The sequence below is a fragment of the Lynx canadensis genome, chromosome B4, assembly GCF_007474595.2.
Source record: "Lynx canadensis isolate LIC74 chromosome B4, mLynCan4.pri.v2, whole genome shotgun sequence".
NCBI lineage: Eukaryota > Metazoa > Chordata > Mammalia > Carnivora > Felidae > Lynx > Lynx canadensis.
Window position 1 is genome coordinate 49,184,659 of NC_044309.1, and position 17,046 is coordinate 49,201,704.

At 37.8% G+C, this 17,046-nt stretch overlaps 1 protein-coding gene across 4 annotated transcripts in view; it reads left to right on the forward strand.

The window, feature by feature from the left end:
- Positions 1–16,829, forward strand: part of DERA (deoxyribose-phosphate aldolase) — a 120,174-nt gene extending 103,345 nt beyond the window's left edge. For all 4 annotated transcript variants that reach the window (XM_030321826.1, XM_030321828.1, XM_030321829.1 and 1 more), the window contains 3 exons: positions 12,181–12,293; positions 16,129–16,278; positions 16,598–16,829. In XM_030321826.1, the coding sequence (XP_030177686.1) occupies positions 12,181–12,293; positions 16,129–16,278; positions 16,598–16,654 (320 nt within the window). In that variant the 3' untranslated portion in view covers positions 16,655–16,829. The remainder of the gene's footprint in view (positions 1–12,180; positions 12,294–16,128; positions 16,279–16,597) is intronic.
- The last annotated feature ends 217 nt before the right edge of the window (positions 16,830–17,046 follow it).

Below are 17,046 nucleotides of genomic sequence, written 5' to 3' on the forward strand. Positions count from 1 at the left end.
TTCTGTTTGACCAAATTGATTAGAAGACCATATACAAGGGCAGCTGTTGTTTAATGAAAGTTTTTAATGAAACTATACCATGGAGACTTGTAATTATAGGCCTTAGAAAAGCTTTGAGTTGCTTTAGACCACAAAAAAAAGTATTGTGCTAGAGATTTCAGATTAAGAAAATAAAAAAATACTATTGAATGTAATACTATGAATTTATTATTAATGTTAATTTCAACTAACCACAGTTGAATTCTAGTCTATTTAATGTGTTGCTTTTGACTTTTCAGGCCTTTTATCTCCTAGTTTAGTCATTTCCTTGAAATTGTGGGCACTGATGGAGGAACATTTATATGGATAGCTATTTTAATTGTGAGATATTTTCTCATAAGGGTTTTCCCCCAAAGCTGAGCAGAGGTGAGCTTGGTTAATGTTGGATTTACATGAGCCCCGAGGAGAGTTTATGGTGCTCTGTGATGTGGATAATTTGAAATGTAGCATTTATTTCTCTATGGTAATTTTTTGTTTTAGCAGAGGGGCAAGGGAAGCAATATTAAAATAAGGAGTAAAACAAAAGTGTGTGCCCACTTAGTCCCACTGGAAAATCCATTGTTCTTTTGACAGTAGTAAAATACTAATGTACTTTCTGAAGTATTTTGTGTAATTAAAGCTAGGTCATAGTCCTGGATATAAAGAAATAGCTGTATGCCCGAACTGCAATTTTAATCTCTTGTGTGGTCTCTGGCTCTCAGTTGTTGTCACGAGATCCAACACACCCCAGACTCTAAAAGTTACACGTTCTAAAACACACATCGACACCCCCTACCCCCAAATATCACTACTGCCATCTGTCATGCTTCCTGTCCCTCACAGAGTTTCCTTAGATGGATCCATTTATTATCATTTAAGGATGTGTCTCATCCTTCTGTGCTTTCAGTGTTTCTTCTGATGGCGGTACTCTTTCTTCTGCCCTCTCGTCTTTACATTTTATGTCTTCTTCAAGGTTCATACCAAATTCTATCTGTTCCGTGAAGCCTTCATTTATCATTTTAGCTAAAGTGAATTTCTGCAGGCCTTTCCAATTTTCGTTGACCATAAGTTACTTGGCATGTACCTGAAACACCTTAAATACTATATATAATTTGTATCTTTATCTATACCTGATATCTAGACAATAAAGGCTTGTCTTGATATTTAAGAACTTCCTGACATGTAAAGAGCTTGGAAGTTGTCATTTCTGCTCTTGGAGGAGAAAAAAAAAAAGATGAATACACTGAAAATCAGTGGCTTTTCCCAGACCTTGCAAAGAACTTAGGCCTCAGGGCAAACTCCCACTCTGATATATGGAGAGAGCGACTCCTGAGAGTCAACTAAGATCTGCTTACTTACCTGCAAGAGCCATAAACTGGCAAGAACACTTAAGTAGTAATTTAAAAAAAAAATTTTTAATGTATTCTCGAGAGATAGAGACAGAGGATGAGTCGGGGAGGGGCAGAAAGAGAGGGACACACAGAATCCGAAGCAGATGCCAGACCCTGAGCTGTCAGCACAGAGCCCAATGTGGGGCTCAAACTCCAGAACCATGAGATCATGACCTGGTCGAAGTCAGATGCTCAAACGACCGAGCCACCCAGGTCCTCTTTAAGTGGTAATTTTTTGACCACTTGTTAGAGGCTGCATAGGATGCTGGCATATTTGTGGGATTTACCTCGTGGAACCCAGGTTCTCACAGTGAAGAGCCAAGAAGTTTCTTCTCTTGGCTATCACAGGGTAAGGGGAAGATAATCTTTGCAAAATATACACAGAGCATTCTCCTTAACAAAGACCTGCTCTCCAGGACAAAAGAATTTGCTCGAGTTTTATCTCACCTGGGAGGGCATTTCCCTTTCACTCTTCCTGCCTCATCAAAGTAGGAGAGAAAAGCTAATACACATTTGTGAATACACAATCTAGGCACATTGGTCCACTAAAAGTTTAACCATAGGATTATGAAATACTTGTTCTCCCCTATACATTATCACTGCACCAACAGGGTTCCAGTAATTAGTGGATTGTAGATAACAGAGCTAAAAGACAGAGACTCTCTCTGAGGAGGAACACTTAGGAAACCCAAAGTAAACAGGATGGACCACAACAAGGATATGATGGCACTTGAAGACTTTGGCACTGGTGGCTACAGCAAACATAAAATACAGCTTGGTTCCTGATTAGATTAGCATAAAATCTGACACAAAAGGCCTGTTCCTAATGTCATACTGACTTTCAACAAAAAGTTACAAGAGATGCTAAAACCCAAGAAAAAACACAGTCTGTAGAGACAAAACAAACATCAGAACCAGATTCAGACATGATATAGATATTGAAATTATCAGAGATATTTAAGATAATTTTGACTAATATGTTAATTCTAATGGAGAAAATAGACAACATGAAAGGATAGTTAATGTAAGCAGGGAGATAGAAACTCTAAGAAATATTCAAAAGGAAAAGCAAGAAATCAGAAACACTGGAACAGAAATGAAGACTGCATTGATGAGCTCATGAGAAGACTGGATACAATGAGTGACCATTGAAGATAGATCCAAAGAAACCTCCTAAACTGAAGCATAAAGAGATAAAGGATAAGAAAACAACAACAACAAACAAACAGAACAGAAAACAGTGGGGTCCTGGGTGGTTCAGTCAGCTAAGCATTTGACTCTTGGTTTTGGCTCAGGTCATGATATGTTTCATGAATTCAAGCCCTGCATCCATCTTTGTGCTGACAGTGGGGAGCCTACTTGGGATTCTGTCTCCCTCTCTCTCTGTCCCCCCACCACTTGTGTTCTCTCTCTCTCTCTCTCTCTCTCTCTCTCTCTCTCTCTCTCTCTCTCAAAAATGAATAAACTTTAAAAAAAAGATTTAGAAAAACAATAAAAACTGAGGGATAATTTCTAACGTGTAATACATATATAATTGGGATACTAGAAGAAGAAAGAGAAAATGGAGCAGACAACATATTTGAATTAATGGCCAAGAATTTTCCAAAATTAATGACAGATATCAAACCACAGATCCAGGAAGCTGAGATAACACCTAAAAGGATAAATATGGGGGGAAAAAACCCAAAAAACTATACCTAAAACCAAAGGAAACCAAAGACAAATTGAAAATCTTGAAAAAGGCCAGAGAAAGAAAACACCTTACCTATAGAAGAAAAAGGAAATAATTACAGTAGACTTCTCATTGGAAACCATGTCAGCAAGAAGTGAGTAGAATAAAGTACTTATAGAATGAACACTCATAGTGTTCGAAGAAAAAAAACCCAAGCAAGAAATCGATATCCAGTGAAATTATCCTTCAGAAGTGAAGGAGCTCAGACATGTATAACTGAGGGAATTCACTGCCAAGCAGACCTGCCCTATAAGAAATGCTGAAAGAAGTTCTTCAAGGAGACAGAAAATGATATATGTCAGAAATTCTGATCTATATATAAAAAAGGAACATCAGAAGAGAATATATGAAAAATAAAATTACTTTTCTTTCTCAATCTAAAAGATAACTGTTTAAAATAATAGTAAGAATGTACTGGGCATTTAATCCTGTATGGATGGGATAGAAAGGAGGAATTAGGAATACTTTGTTAAAAGATACCTCCCAGTATCTAGTGGTATGGTATTGAAGTAGCAGTATAGTATTGAAGATAGACTTAAATTCTTTAAAAATGTATATTGAAAACTCTAGGGCAACACTAAAAGAATGTATAATAGAAAGTATAATTGATATGCTGAGAGGAGATAAAATGGAACTATAGAAAATGTTCAATTAAAGCTAGAGAAGGCAGAAAAAGAGATGTAAAAATAAAGACAAAAGTAAGACAAAAAACCCTATCTTGATGAATGTTTTATCTGAATTTTAGAATATGTAGTCTACTGTTGTTTTTTGTTTTTAGTTTCCTATACATGTCAGTTTGATCATGATAATTGATAACTGATTGATAAAGCTATTCAAGTGAAATACATCTTTGCTCATATTCTACTTGAGTTATCAATTACTGAAAGAGGGGTTTTGAAGTCTCCAGCTATAATAGTAGATTTGTCTGTTTCTCTCTTTAGTTCTTTCCAGATTATGCCTCATGTATTTTGATGCTCTATTGTCAGGTGTATACATGTTTAGGATTGTTATGTTTCGTTGGAGAAATGGCCCCTTTATCATTCTGTAAAACCCTTTTTTTTATCCCTGATAATGTTCCTTTTTCTTAAGTCTGCTTTGTCTGAAATTAATATAGGTTCTTCTGCTTTACTTTGATTAATGTTATATCTTCTTCCATCCCTTTATTTTTAACCTTCTGAATCTTCATATTTTTTTTAATGTTTATTTATTTTTGAGAGAGAGAGAGAGAGCCTTCTTAAACAGGGCAGGGACAGAGAGAGGGAGAGAGAGAAAATCCCAAGAAAGCTTCATACTGTTAGCATGGAGCCCAACGAGGGGCTCGAACTCACAAACTGCAAGATTATGACCTGAGCTTAATCTACTGAGCCACCCAGGTGTCCCCTGATTCTTTATTTTTCAAGTGGATTTCTTATAAACAACATATAGAAGGGTCTTGTTTCATATCAATCTCTGATTTCAACTGGTGCATTTTGACCACTAACATTTAAAGTGATTATCGATTTAGTTGGATTGATACCTGCGAGGAGAAATAATCCCAAATAAGCCTGTATCTATCAAAGAAGTAATTTTAATTTTAATTTATTTTGTAAATATTATATATAATAGTAAATATGTAAGTATATATTTATATAAACTATGTTATAAGCTATGTCATAAAACTGTATTTTAATTCTAGAATATTACAAAATAATTTTATTATTTAATAATGTAATAAATTATTAAAGAAAAATTAAACCCTTCCAAAAAGGAAAGCACTGGCTAAAGATGGTTTCACTGATGAATTCTACCAAACATTTAAGGAAGAAAGAATATCAATTCTCTACAATGTCTTCCAGAAAATAGAAGAAGAGAGAATGCTCACTTTGTGAGACCATCATTACCCCAATACCAAAACCAGATAGAGACAAGAAAGGAAAACCATAAATCAGTATCACTCTTGAATATAATGCAAAAAAATAATCTTCAACAACATGTTAGTAAAATGAACTCAACAATGTATAGAAAGAATTATATGCCACGACACAGGGGGATTTACTCCAGATATGCAAGCCTGGTTCAGTGTAATGTAATTGACCATATCAATACACTAAAGAGGAAACATCATATGGTCATATCAATTATCACAGATAAGGCATATGACAGATTTTAACATCTGTTTATAATAAAAGCTCTCATCAAACTAGGAATAGTGGGGAATGTTCTTAGCTTGGTAAAGAAAATCTACAAACAAACTTTAGCTAACACATGTATGAGCAACTAGACACTATCCCCAAAGGTCTCCTTAAGAAGAAGGCAAGAGTGTTCTCCCTCACTATTCCTATTCAACACTGTACTGGAAAGCCCTACCTACTGCAAGAAGATAAGAGAAGGAAATTAGATAAATACAAATTGGGAGGTGTGGTAGGCTAATAATGGCTCCTAGAGGTATAACCACATCTCCAGAATCTGACTATTACCTTTTTTTGGGGAAAACCAAAAAAGCCTTTGCAGACATGATTAAGAGTCTGGAGATGAAGTGATTATTCAGGATTATCCAAGTGGGACCTAAATACCACCACAAATGTTATTATCAGAGAGAAGTAGAGGATGACTAGGTTTATACCCAGAAAAGAAGGCCATGAGAAGACGGAGGCAGAGGTCAAAGTGATGCAACCAAGGAATGCTGGCCCCTAGAGGAAGCGGGGCGAGTTCGGGAACAGATTTGCCCTAGAGCCTCCACAAGGTGTTCAGCCCTGCGGACAACTTGATTTTGGACTTCTGCCATACAGAACTGCGAGAAAATAAATCTCTATTGTTTTAAGATACCAAGTTTGTTATAATTTGTGACGACAACCACAAGAAAAAATTTACAGGAAGAACGATATAAAGCTGTCTTTGTTTGCAGATGACATCATCATTTGTGGAGAAAATCCCCCCAGGCTAACAAACTCTTGAAACTACTAAGTGAGTTTACCAAGGCTTCATGGTACAAGGTTAATATAAAAAGTCTATTGCTTTCCTATCCACCAGCAGTGTGAACAGTTGGAATTTGAAACTCAAAAAACCTATCATTTATAACAGCGATCCATAAATTGAATACTTAGGTATAATCTGACAAAAATATGTATGTAATCTATATGTGCACCTATTAGACTGGATAAAATTCAAAAACTGATGACACTAATTGCTCGTGAGGATATAGAGCATCAGGAACTCTCATTCACTGCTATTGGGAGTGCAAAATGATACAGCTACTTTGAAAAATAATTTGGCAGTTTCTTTCAAAGCAAAATGTGGTTTTACCATGTAATCTAGCAGTTGCCCTCTCTGTATTTGCCCAACTTATTTGAAAATTTATGTCTACACAAAATCCTGCATATGAGTGTTTGTAGCAGTTTTATTCATCGTTGCCCAAAACTTAAGCAACCAAGATATCCTTTAATAAGTGAGTGGATGAATATAATTGTGGTACATGAATACAATGGCATATTATTTATCATTAAAAAGAAATGAACTATCAAGCCATGAAAAGACACCAGTGAATTTTAAATGCATATTGCTGGGGCACCTGGGTGGCTCAGTCAGTTGAGGGTCTGACTTGGCTCATTCATGATCACACAGTTCGTGGGTTCAAGCCTCACATCAGGCTCTGTGCTGACAGCTCAGAGCCTGGAACCTGCTTTGGATTCTGTGTCTCCCTCTCTCTCTTCCCCTCCCTCACTCTCTCTTCCCCTCCCTCACTCTCTCTGTCTCTCTCTCTGTCTCTCTCTCTCTCTCTCTCTCTCCCTCTCTCAAAAATAAATAAACATTAGGGGCGCCTGGGTGGCGCAGTCGGTTAAGCGTACGACTTCAGCCAGGTCACGATCTCGCGGTCCGTGAGTTCGAGCCCCGCGTCGGGCTCTGGGCTGATGGCTCAGAGCCTGGAGCCTGTTTCCGATTCTGTGTCTCCCTCTCTCTCTGCCCCTCGCCCGTTCATGCTCTGTCTCTCTCTGTCCCAAAAATAAATAAACGTTGAAAAAAATAAATAAATAAATAAATAAATAAATAAACATTAAAACATTTTATTAATGCATATTGCTAAGTGAAAAAGCCAGTCTGAAAGGCTGGATGATTCCAATACATGACATTCTGGAAAAGGCAAAACTGTTCCAATAGTTTATGATCAGTGGTTGCCAGTGCGTGTGGGGGAAGATGAAAATGTGAAGCAGAGTTGTGAATGTGTTGTGTGTGATACTGTAATGGTTGATGCATGACCCTGCACGTTTGTCAGAACCACTAGAAGCTTCACAAAATGTGACCCTTAATGTATACAGATAAAAAAAATATATATATATATAATTTAGGAGATTAGGGGATTCCAGGATAGAATGCTGGCTCTGAGCAAAGAATCTGACTATGTTACACATGTATGAAACAGCCTTACTAAAGGAGGTGGGAAGAAAGGTGCTGACCCACATAACACTATAAATGAGGGTGGGCTGTAAGGCTAAAGGCAAATGAAACTGCACATTAGCACCGTGGAGTAGTTGATAACGTTATTTCCCATGGTGTGGGTAACAATTCTGATAGTGCTCCACATGGATACTGGATGTGCGCGGTTAAATAAATGAATGGCAGATGGTAGGTGCCAGGTTCCTCACTGTTGAAATGGCAGTTTCCAGAGGGGGAAGGGGCTAGAATGATCCATGTGGTGATGAGTCTGAGTTGGAGACATCAGTATTATGCATATTTAGTGTAATATAGTTAAACATGGAATTATTAATAGATGTGTATATATAAGTGGGTTAGTATACACATGTATATTTCTTTGCTAGGCAGCTGAGAGAGCCAGAAACAAGCCCCTGCAGTAACAGTGACTATGCCTAGCACCAAGATTTGGGGTTCTAATACCATTCTCTAATAAAAGTAACTAGGGCTTATTCTCAGACTGGGGCAGAAAACATAAAAGATGAGCCTGGAGCATTTGGCAATACCAGAGTAAGTGCTTAAAAAATAAAAATGCTCCATGGTAGAGGTGTGTCAAAGGTATATAGGAAGCAACTGAAAGAGCTCCCAGTGGCCAAAGGTAGAACCATTTGAGCAAGAAAATAATGAACTGGATTATAAACCCAAGTATATCTCCGAGTCTATACTGCTAGAAATGATCATAAATATGTACATGGGAGCAGACAAGTCTCCCATGCAAGTGTGGGATTCACATAAGGGCTTCTTTCCAAGGGGTACAGTATGGAAAGTAGAGAAAAGAGAGTGACTTTGCAGTGGACAAACGTGGCAAATCCTACCTCCCAAGTGTTTACAGTCGACATCAACAGTGGTAAATCATGTCAATGGTAGGTACGCTTGATGTGATACTGTGAGAATGGCACTTTACCTCTGTGGTCTTCCTCCCCAAAAACCCATCACCCCAGTTTAATCAAAATGAGAGATATGTCAGACAAGTCCCAAATGGGGGACATTTTACAAAATACCTGACCAGTACTCCTCAAAACTGTTAACAGTCATCAAAACAAGGCAAGTCCAAGAAACTGTCACAGCCACGAGGAAACCATGGAGATATGACAGATGTACACATCATACTATCCTGGGTGCAACTGGATTCTAAGTAAAACTAAGGAAATCTAAATAAAATAGGGATTTGGGTTAATAGCAATATGTCTATATTGCTTCATTAATTGTAACAAATGTACCATATGGATAAAAGTTTTTAATAATAGGGGAAACTGGGTGTAGGGTTTATGGGGATTCTCTGTACTAGCTTTACAATGTTTCTGTAGATTTAGATCTGTTCTAAAATTTAAAATTCATTTAAAAATAAATAAAATAATGTATTCTTCTGAGTCACCTGTCCAGTTTTGTTACCTGAACTGGGATGAAACTCAAAACTGTCTTTCCTTTCCCATTAGTCAGTTAAAGGTAGGAAATATTGTAGATTGCTTTTTCTTGGTAGCTGTGGCCCTCTGTTTACCACTTGATCCATCCATCCATCCATCCATCCATCCATCCATCCATCCTTCCTTCCATCCCTCCATCCCTCCATCTGCCCTTCCTTCCTTCCTTCCTTCCTTCCTTCCTTCCTTCCTTCCATCCATCTATCCATCCATCCATCCATCCAAAATTCATTTATTGAGCCTTGCTTGTGTGTCATTCTCTGGGGATACAGAGTGCATAGAAAGATATAGCACCTGCCCTCAAATGTGCTTACCGTACAACCAAGAACAAGAGACAGACACTATGTGTAGGCCACTGTTACTACTCCTGGACTTTTGTTGCTATCATGATAGGTATTCTGCTCTGCTCCTCCCAAATATGTTAGGAGGAGAGTCTTCTCCCTTATCCTACCTCCAGACTCTTTCAAAGGAGTTTGGCTTTTTTGGTTAACTTTAAATTGTGTGATTTTTAAGTGACCATAGCTTTTTTTAGGCCTCCAAATGTGGCCTTGGACTTTTATCTTAATAATCTTTTAAGATGCTTGAAAGAATTTACATGATATCCAGTGTTGTACCCAAAAGCTTTCTAGTGAATCAGAAGACAATGTCACACTTTAGGAAATCACATCTTGGTCTTGGTCTCATTGTGAATTCTGTGGGGATGTTCCCCTCACCTCTTACATCTATTTTTTGGAGGCTTTAATCTCTTCTCCTTGATTGTCTTTTTTCTGGTGTGGTAGTGACCACACGTTGGTTCTGTAGTCCTATTCATTTGTTCATTTATTAATCAACTCAGCTCATGCCTACCTAAGGGCCTTTCTTTGCACTTGCTGTTTCCCTGCTTGTGATGTTCTTTTCAGTGATACCTTTCATTCAGTCTGTATTTGAATATCACTCCTGAGCGAAGCCTTTATGATAACTCTATTTAAATATGGCTACCTCTCCCCAACTCCGTCACTCTCTACCTCATTACATTGCTTTTTTCTTCATAGCACTTACCTCCACTGACATTTGTTGTATATTCATTTGTTTATTGTCTTTCTCCTCTAGAAAATCTGCTTACAAGGGTAGGAACTTTATTGTTTTGTTTTGTGGTCTATCTTCCACATCTAGAACAGAGTCTGGCACATAGTAAGTGCTTAGTGAATATTCGTTAGATAAATGCATGCATGACAGATATATCTCCATTTCTTCCAGTGGGTCTATAGACCCACAGGAAAAAAAAGGCTTCTGATGACCTGCTTTCATAAATCAAAATTTCTATCACATTTTTACACATTGAAACCATACCTAAGTCTTTGATTCATTTATATTTGTATAATGCTTGAGAGTTTTCAAAGTGCTTTCATATAGATTGTCTCTTTTAATTCCTTGTATAACGAACACTGTGAAGCAAGTAAGAATTTTCAGGCGTATTTTATAGGCAAGATGGTTCAGGAGGTAAAACCAGGTCTTCTGACTTCTAGCCTATCAAGTAATTACCCGGGATTTATGTTTCATTTCCACCTGCACCTAGAATGTATGCTTTTGAGGGCAAGGGCTTGAATTATTTGTTGCTGTATTTTCCACTGTGCCGCACACACAGTGTGTTTACAAAGGTTTGTCAATTTGAACCTTTCCATCCACAGAATAGTTGTGGAAGTATCTTTCCATTTGAAACTAAAGGGGAAAGTTTTAGCCATTTCTTTCCAACATTTCCATTGACCACTTCTTTGATGCACCTTGGGAGAATCCCAGACATTAGCCTTACCTGTGGTCCCTCAGACTCAGTGGGCTAGAGCCATGAATTTGCACAGGAATCCCCTAGGAACCTTGTTTACATTCAGATTCTGATTCAGTTGATCTAGTATAGGATCTGAGAGTCTGCATTTTTAGCAAGCACCCCCATGGTACCCATGCTGCTGGTCTGTGGGCATGTTGAGTATTTCAAGGTTAGATAACTACATTAAAGATGGCATCCCTATTTGGCTACCTGACTTTGTGACCCTAGGTAAGTTTCTTGGAGACACTATAATATTGGTTAAGCTGTGTTTTTTTGGTTAGAATTCTACGCCGTCCCCTTACTAACTGTGTGACCCCAAGCAGGTTATTTAACATTTCTTCTTCTTTTTTAAAAGAAATTGTTTTTCAACGTTTTATTTTTGGAGAGACAGAGACAGAGCGCGAGAAGGGATGGGGCATGGAGGGAGGGAGACACAGAATCTAAGCAGGCTCTAGGTTCTGAGCTGTCAACACAGAGCCCGACATGGGGCTTGAATTCATGAACCTTAAGATCTTGACCTGAGCCGAAGTCAGACGCTCAACCAACTAAGCCACCCAGGAGCCCCATTTTAACCTTTCTGTATCTCAATTTTGTCCTTTAAAATGGGGATCATATTAGTACTTAACTTATGCAGGTGTTGTGAGGAATGACTGAGTTATTACTTGTAAAGCACCTAGAATAAAGAATAGTGCATAACACACAGTGAATCTTAACTGTTATTATCATTTCTTTGTCTCCTGTGCTATTCTGTTAAACTACATCAATAGGTTTAGGATGCATTTGAGAGACAGAAAGTTGTTTAAAGTATTTGTAGGTTATGAAATAGTTGATGTCTTTCGTGAAATTCCTAATCTCGTTGGAAGATACACGGCTTTCATTACTGAACAGCGCGGTACAAATAAGCTAGTGGTGATTCTTCTTGCGTGGTCAGAGCCGTACTGAGTACTTTCTGTCGAGCATAAGAAAATGAGGGGAAAATGAGTGGGCACTGCAGTTTTGTAGTAAAGTGTTGTGATAAATGATATTAAGCACAGGGCATAAAATTGTTTTTATTCATCTTAGTTATGCATTAAATAAACCAACTTGATTTTAATTGATGATATGGAAAGATGGAGGCAAGGGCCCTAGGAATCAGAATCCATTCGGTACTTAATTCCATGCATCTTCTAGTAAGGGGGGGGAGGGGTGGAAAGTATGGATAGAATTATTTTAAAGAGGGATTTTCTTTTTAATTTTTCAGATAGCTAATGAAAAATAAAGTTGTGTTCCTCAGGAAAAAAATTTACACAACTCATTTCTTCCGCTGACTAAGATGTGTAAAAAATAAAATTTTAATTAACATGGAGGTTTTTTTTTTTCCTTTTGTTTTAGGATCAGATTTTATTAAGACCTCTACTGGAAAAGAAACAGTAAATGCCACTTTCCCAGTAGCTATAGTAATGCTACGGGCCATTAGAGATTTCTTCTGGAAAACTGGAAACAAGGTATATTATTGCCAGCAAATCTTTCTTCGGAGTAAAGATAATGTTATTTATAATACTAGTTACAGCCACAAAAACTGTCTTTATATGCAGAAGGTGTGAATGAGTTACCTTTATTAAGATAAATGTTTAATTTACCTTTCATTACAAAAGAACACATTCATGGAGAAAAATGTGCGATTAGCAGAAAGTGAGTGTGAGTGTGGGAGTAAGTATGTGTGATCAAGATGTAAACTCACTTTATGTCCTTTTATTAACTGAAGACAATTTTATCACTGACAAGAGATTCCTAAATGGGTTCTTTAACGAACTAATTCTGCTGCAACACAGAGGCTTTCTGGTAAGGCGTTGGCCAGCGAAAACAGGTTAATGCAGAAATTAAACTTCCTTGAGGAATGGAAAGAATTGCAGAGTAACATTTATTGAATGATAAGCTGTGGTGGTGATATGAAAAGTATGCAATATAATGGGAAATAATCTTTTCCTGTCATTATTGAAGGACACACATAAATTGGTTTTTCTGTTGGGAAACCCCCGGTCCAGAAAAACTTATTACTTTTAATAATATGAGGTGAAGAGAAAATTCTCGAGGAGATGAACTTATTAAACAAAATAATGAAATGCTGTGAAACAGCAGGGAAAAGGTAGCTAGACGTTATATAGCTCTTGAATTAAATATCCATTTTTGCGTTTTATGGCAGTTGGATGTGCTCTTTGGAAGACTGTTAAGCTGAGGAGGGTATGTGCTAGCTTTTGTCAGCTTTTCGAAAAATAATACATATTTTTTTGAAACATAGGAAGTTAAAAAGAAAAATGCGTATGAGGTGTTTTTTTAAAATGAGTTTGGATTTTCCTTTTAGCTTCAAGTTGCTTGTTTAGCTGCAAATTATCTCAAAGGATTTTTTTTTTTTAATATCACTGGAGAGAAAGGTTGTTTTGTTTTATTTTGTTTTGTTTTGTAATGAGACTGTCCCTTCCTCAGAAGACATCTTTAAAAGCTGATCTCTGGATTACTGCTGAATGGAAACCCCAAAATAAAGACCTTTAATCCTATGCCAACCAGATGTGATGACTGTATATGTCACTGTACCTACAGTTCATTTTGGAACTGGAGCCCCTTTTCAGAATGTTCTGGGTTTCAGAGGAAATGAACTTCTTCCAGAATTTTCTCCTTCAGAATAACTTCATATCTTTTTAAATTTTTTTTTTTTTCAACGTTTATTTATTTTTGGGACAGAGAGAGACAGAGCATGAACGGGGGAGGGGCAGAGAGAGAGGGAGACACAGAATGGGAAACAGGCTCCAGGCTCTGAGCCATCAGCCCAGAGCCCGACGCGGGGCTCGAACTCACGGACCGCGAGATCGTGACCTGGCTGAAGTCGGACGCTTAACCGACTGCGCCACCCAGGCGCCCCAGAATAACTTCATATCTTAAAAAAGTACAAATAGGAATGCTGTCTACTGTGACCTTACTTATGATAGTTGACTCAATTTGAGTAACCTCTACTTGGTAGCCTTTCTGCATTGATCCAAATTAAAAAAAAAAAAATGTTTAGCTCTAAAAAAGAGAACTCTCTCTTTGGCCCTCCCATCTGAGACCACTACTATTCATTTAGACCAGTAGTTCCTATTTTGTGCCAAAGTACAACAAAATAAGATGTTCGATGCCTGGGCCCTCATCCCTAGCACTTCTGGATCAGGAGTAATCCTCAGGCATCTGTGTGTCTCATAAACTCCAGAGTCAGGATTAAAACTCACCATTAGAGACCCGATCCTGTTGTGTTCTCAACAGACATTGATTGAGTGGTTAACTATGTGCCATGTTAACCTATGTTAACAGGGATACAAAATGAACAAGTCCCTTCCCAGGAGATCTCTTAGACAGCAAGCAAAGAATTTCAGTAAAAGTTTTAAGTGCTCAATATCCTAGGTCAGTATACAGTAGAAGGGACTCTTCACTGTCTTCCAGTACTTTCCTTTTACTTGTATTGACCCTATCCTCAGCTAACAACCAAAGTTCACCCCAGTTTTATCAACAGTGGACCGATACAAGTCAAATCATAGTCATTATAATCACATTTGATTTCACATGGTGAGGATCTGTGTCTCTGTCTACAAATCAGGTGCATCCTTTCAGGTTGTTGACAAGTTGCCTGGGCAGCCGTTAGACTGTAAACTTTCTACATCATTGATTTAAGGGGAGTTTTAAAATGTGATGGGCCGTCTTCCAGACCATGATTAGTGTCACTCTGAGCAGCAGAGGTTTAATATTTCATAACTGATTTCATTGCAGATTTATGTTTTCCATATTCTCTCCCTTAAAAAAAAAAGGATAAACTTATGCTAGAACCTCTCTTTAGAAACATTGCCAAACAGACTTGCTGACACAACTGAACTATATGGAAAAATCTATATGCAGCACTGCCTAATTGACAAAAATGCTCCTATGATTAACATGTATGCTAATATAAGCTAATTGATTTTGGGGGCTTCTTCTCAAGAAATAATCTCATCCTATTTATCTCCCCCTCTCGCCTCATGTCCCTGCACTCTTTCAGAGCCAGTTGGGCTCCAGAGGAATAGACAGATAGGGTTAGGATCAGTGTATAGCTGCTGCTTAGTCATGTGGCCATGTGTGCCTGAGGCAGGGAAACCAGTAAAGAGACCGACCGATATTCCATATGAGAATGAATGAGGGTCTAAACTAATACGGCAGAAGTGAAAGCAGAGAGGAAGTGTGTGTGGTAGATATGGAAGTTAAGGAGAGAAGATTCGTAGGACTTGACCATTGATTGATTGGGTTTGGTGTGGTGAGGAAAATGGCGGAGTCTAGGTTAACTCTGAGGTTTCTAGTTTGGGTAAATTATGGGACCTTGCATTTATCATCTCCCTTCTCTAGCATTCTTTTAGCAGTTAACCCCGTGTTGGTGCTACCTATCGAATCAACAGCTCTTAGTGTTTAAATGCCTGAGCTTTAGTACTTGGCTATAGAGTGTTTTCTTGATTGTTCCCATCTATAGATACTCTACGCTAGTGGATTCGAGTTCTGGAGACCAGTAAATCCAGATAAGCAGGTTTTACTGTTTATAGAACACATTTATCCATTTCTAATGGATTTGGGGACATCATTTGTAAACATCAGATACTGGCTGACTTGTGCTGTTTTATGTTCACCTTCAAAGACTACTGAACTGTGAAGAGTTCCTACACTGTCTTTTTCTGCTGCACTTATTTAAGTGGTCTGGCTGCTTTATATAACTCTTTCTACTTACAACTTAGAAGAAAGTCCCTGCAGTTACATTGATGAAAACAACTGTCAACACTCCTTCCTGATTGCTGCCAGTTTGGTTAGTGTGGCCTCACTGATTCCCTCTTCTTATTTTGAATACATGTGTGTGTCTTTTGCACCTCAGGATGAAGGGCTGAAAGGTGACTAGCCAGGCTCACTGGTAGAAATGCAGAATGAATGGGCTTTTGTGATATCTGTTTTCCTTGTTTATTGACACCTCTCTTGTTTATCCCCAGTTCACAGCTATAGTTTAGATGGTTGAGGTTTATGACTTTCCAATAAGTGCAATGTTAATGAGGGTTATTAACGCTCATTAGTGTCTCCTCAGAAGCAGTGACATTCTTCCCACTAATCTTAGAGAAGTCATTTTGTACTGTGAATGGGCGTGAGCCAGTGATCTAAGCTCTTTTGCTGGGTAAAGTGAAATAGACTTTAAAAAAGAGAAGGAGAGAAAGAGAGAAAGAGAATCGAGACCCTGTATTAATGCAGTACCAGTTTTTAAAGTACTCCAGGAACAAACATTGTTCTCTTTCCCACCTTCCCTTTTAGATCGGCTTTAAACCAGCAGGAGGCATCCGCAGTGCAAAGGATTCCCTTGCCTGGCTCTCTCTCATAAAAGAAGAGCTAGGAGACGAATGGCTGACGCCAGAACTCTTTCGAATAGGTGCCAGTACTCTGCTTTCTGACATCGAGAGGCAGGTGAGTAATAATCCGTTGTCCTTGGCACAAATTGGCAAGTGTGTTTTTGAGAAAGAAATGAATAACCCCTACTGGACTATGAGAACTAGAGATAAGAATTCATCGGATTTACCTCATCGTACCCAAAGTTCTGTTCTCTTCCAAGCAAACCTCCACCTGAAGTAGGCTGACTGCAGAGTCTGCTGAAGTGCATAATAATATAGGGCTTTATAATGAAACATCAATTAAATTATTAATTATTATTTAAAAGTGTAAATATTAACTGATATATATGCTATATAATCATTATTAATGAACTGAATTCTGATTTTCCTCACAGATTTACCATCATGTGACTGGAAGATATGCAGCCTATCACGATCTTCCTATGTCCTAAATCAGACCGATTCCAGAAAAGTTCTTTACAACGATGTTTAAAATGTGTTTTTCTACATAACTGCTAAAATTATTTAGTTAAAATATGAGGGAACAAATAGGTAACTGATGGGTTTTTTTTTCCCTTGAAGCTTTCACTGAATTTAATTCAAAAAATAAAAGGAAAAAACAACTAATCCATACGTGGTATTCTTTTCAGGCACATCTGAAATGGCTCTAATTACTTAATGATCTGCATTGTTAATTTTGTGAAGATTTCCTCTTAAAAAATTCTAAGTAAAATATTAATGACAACTTTGATGACATTAAATTCTAAGGGGAAAAAAAAAAATGCTAAACTGCCCAAGAAATGTGCTTTAGCCAAAGAAAATGGAGCATTCCAGAGCTGCCAGC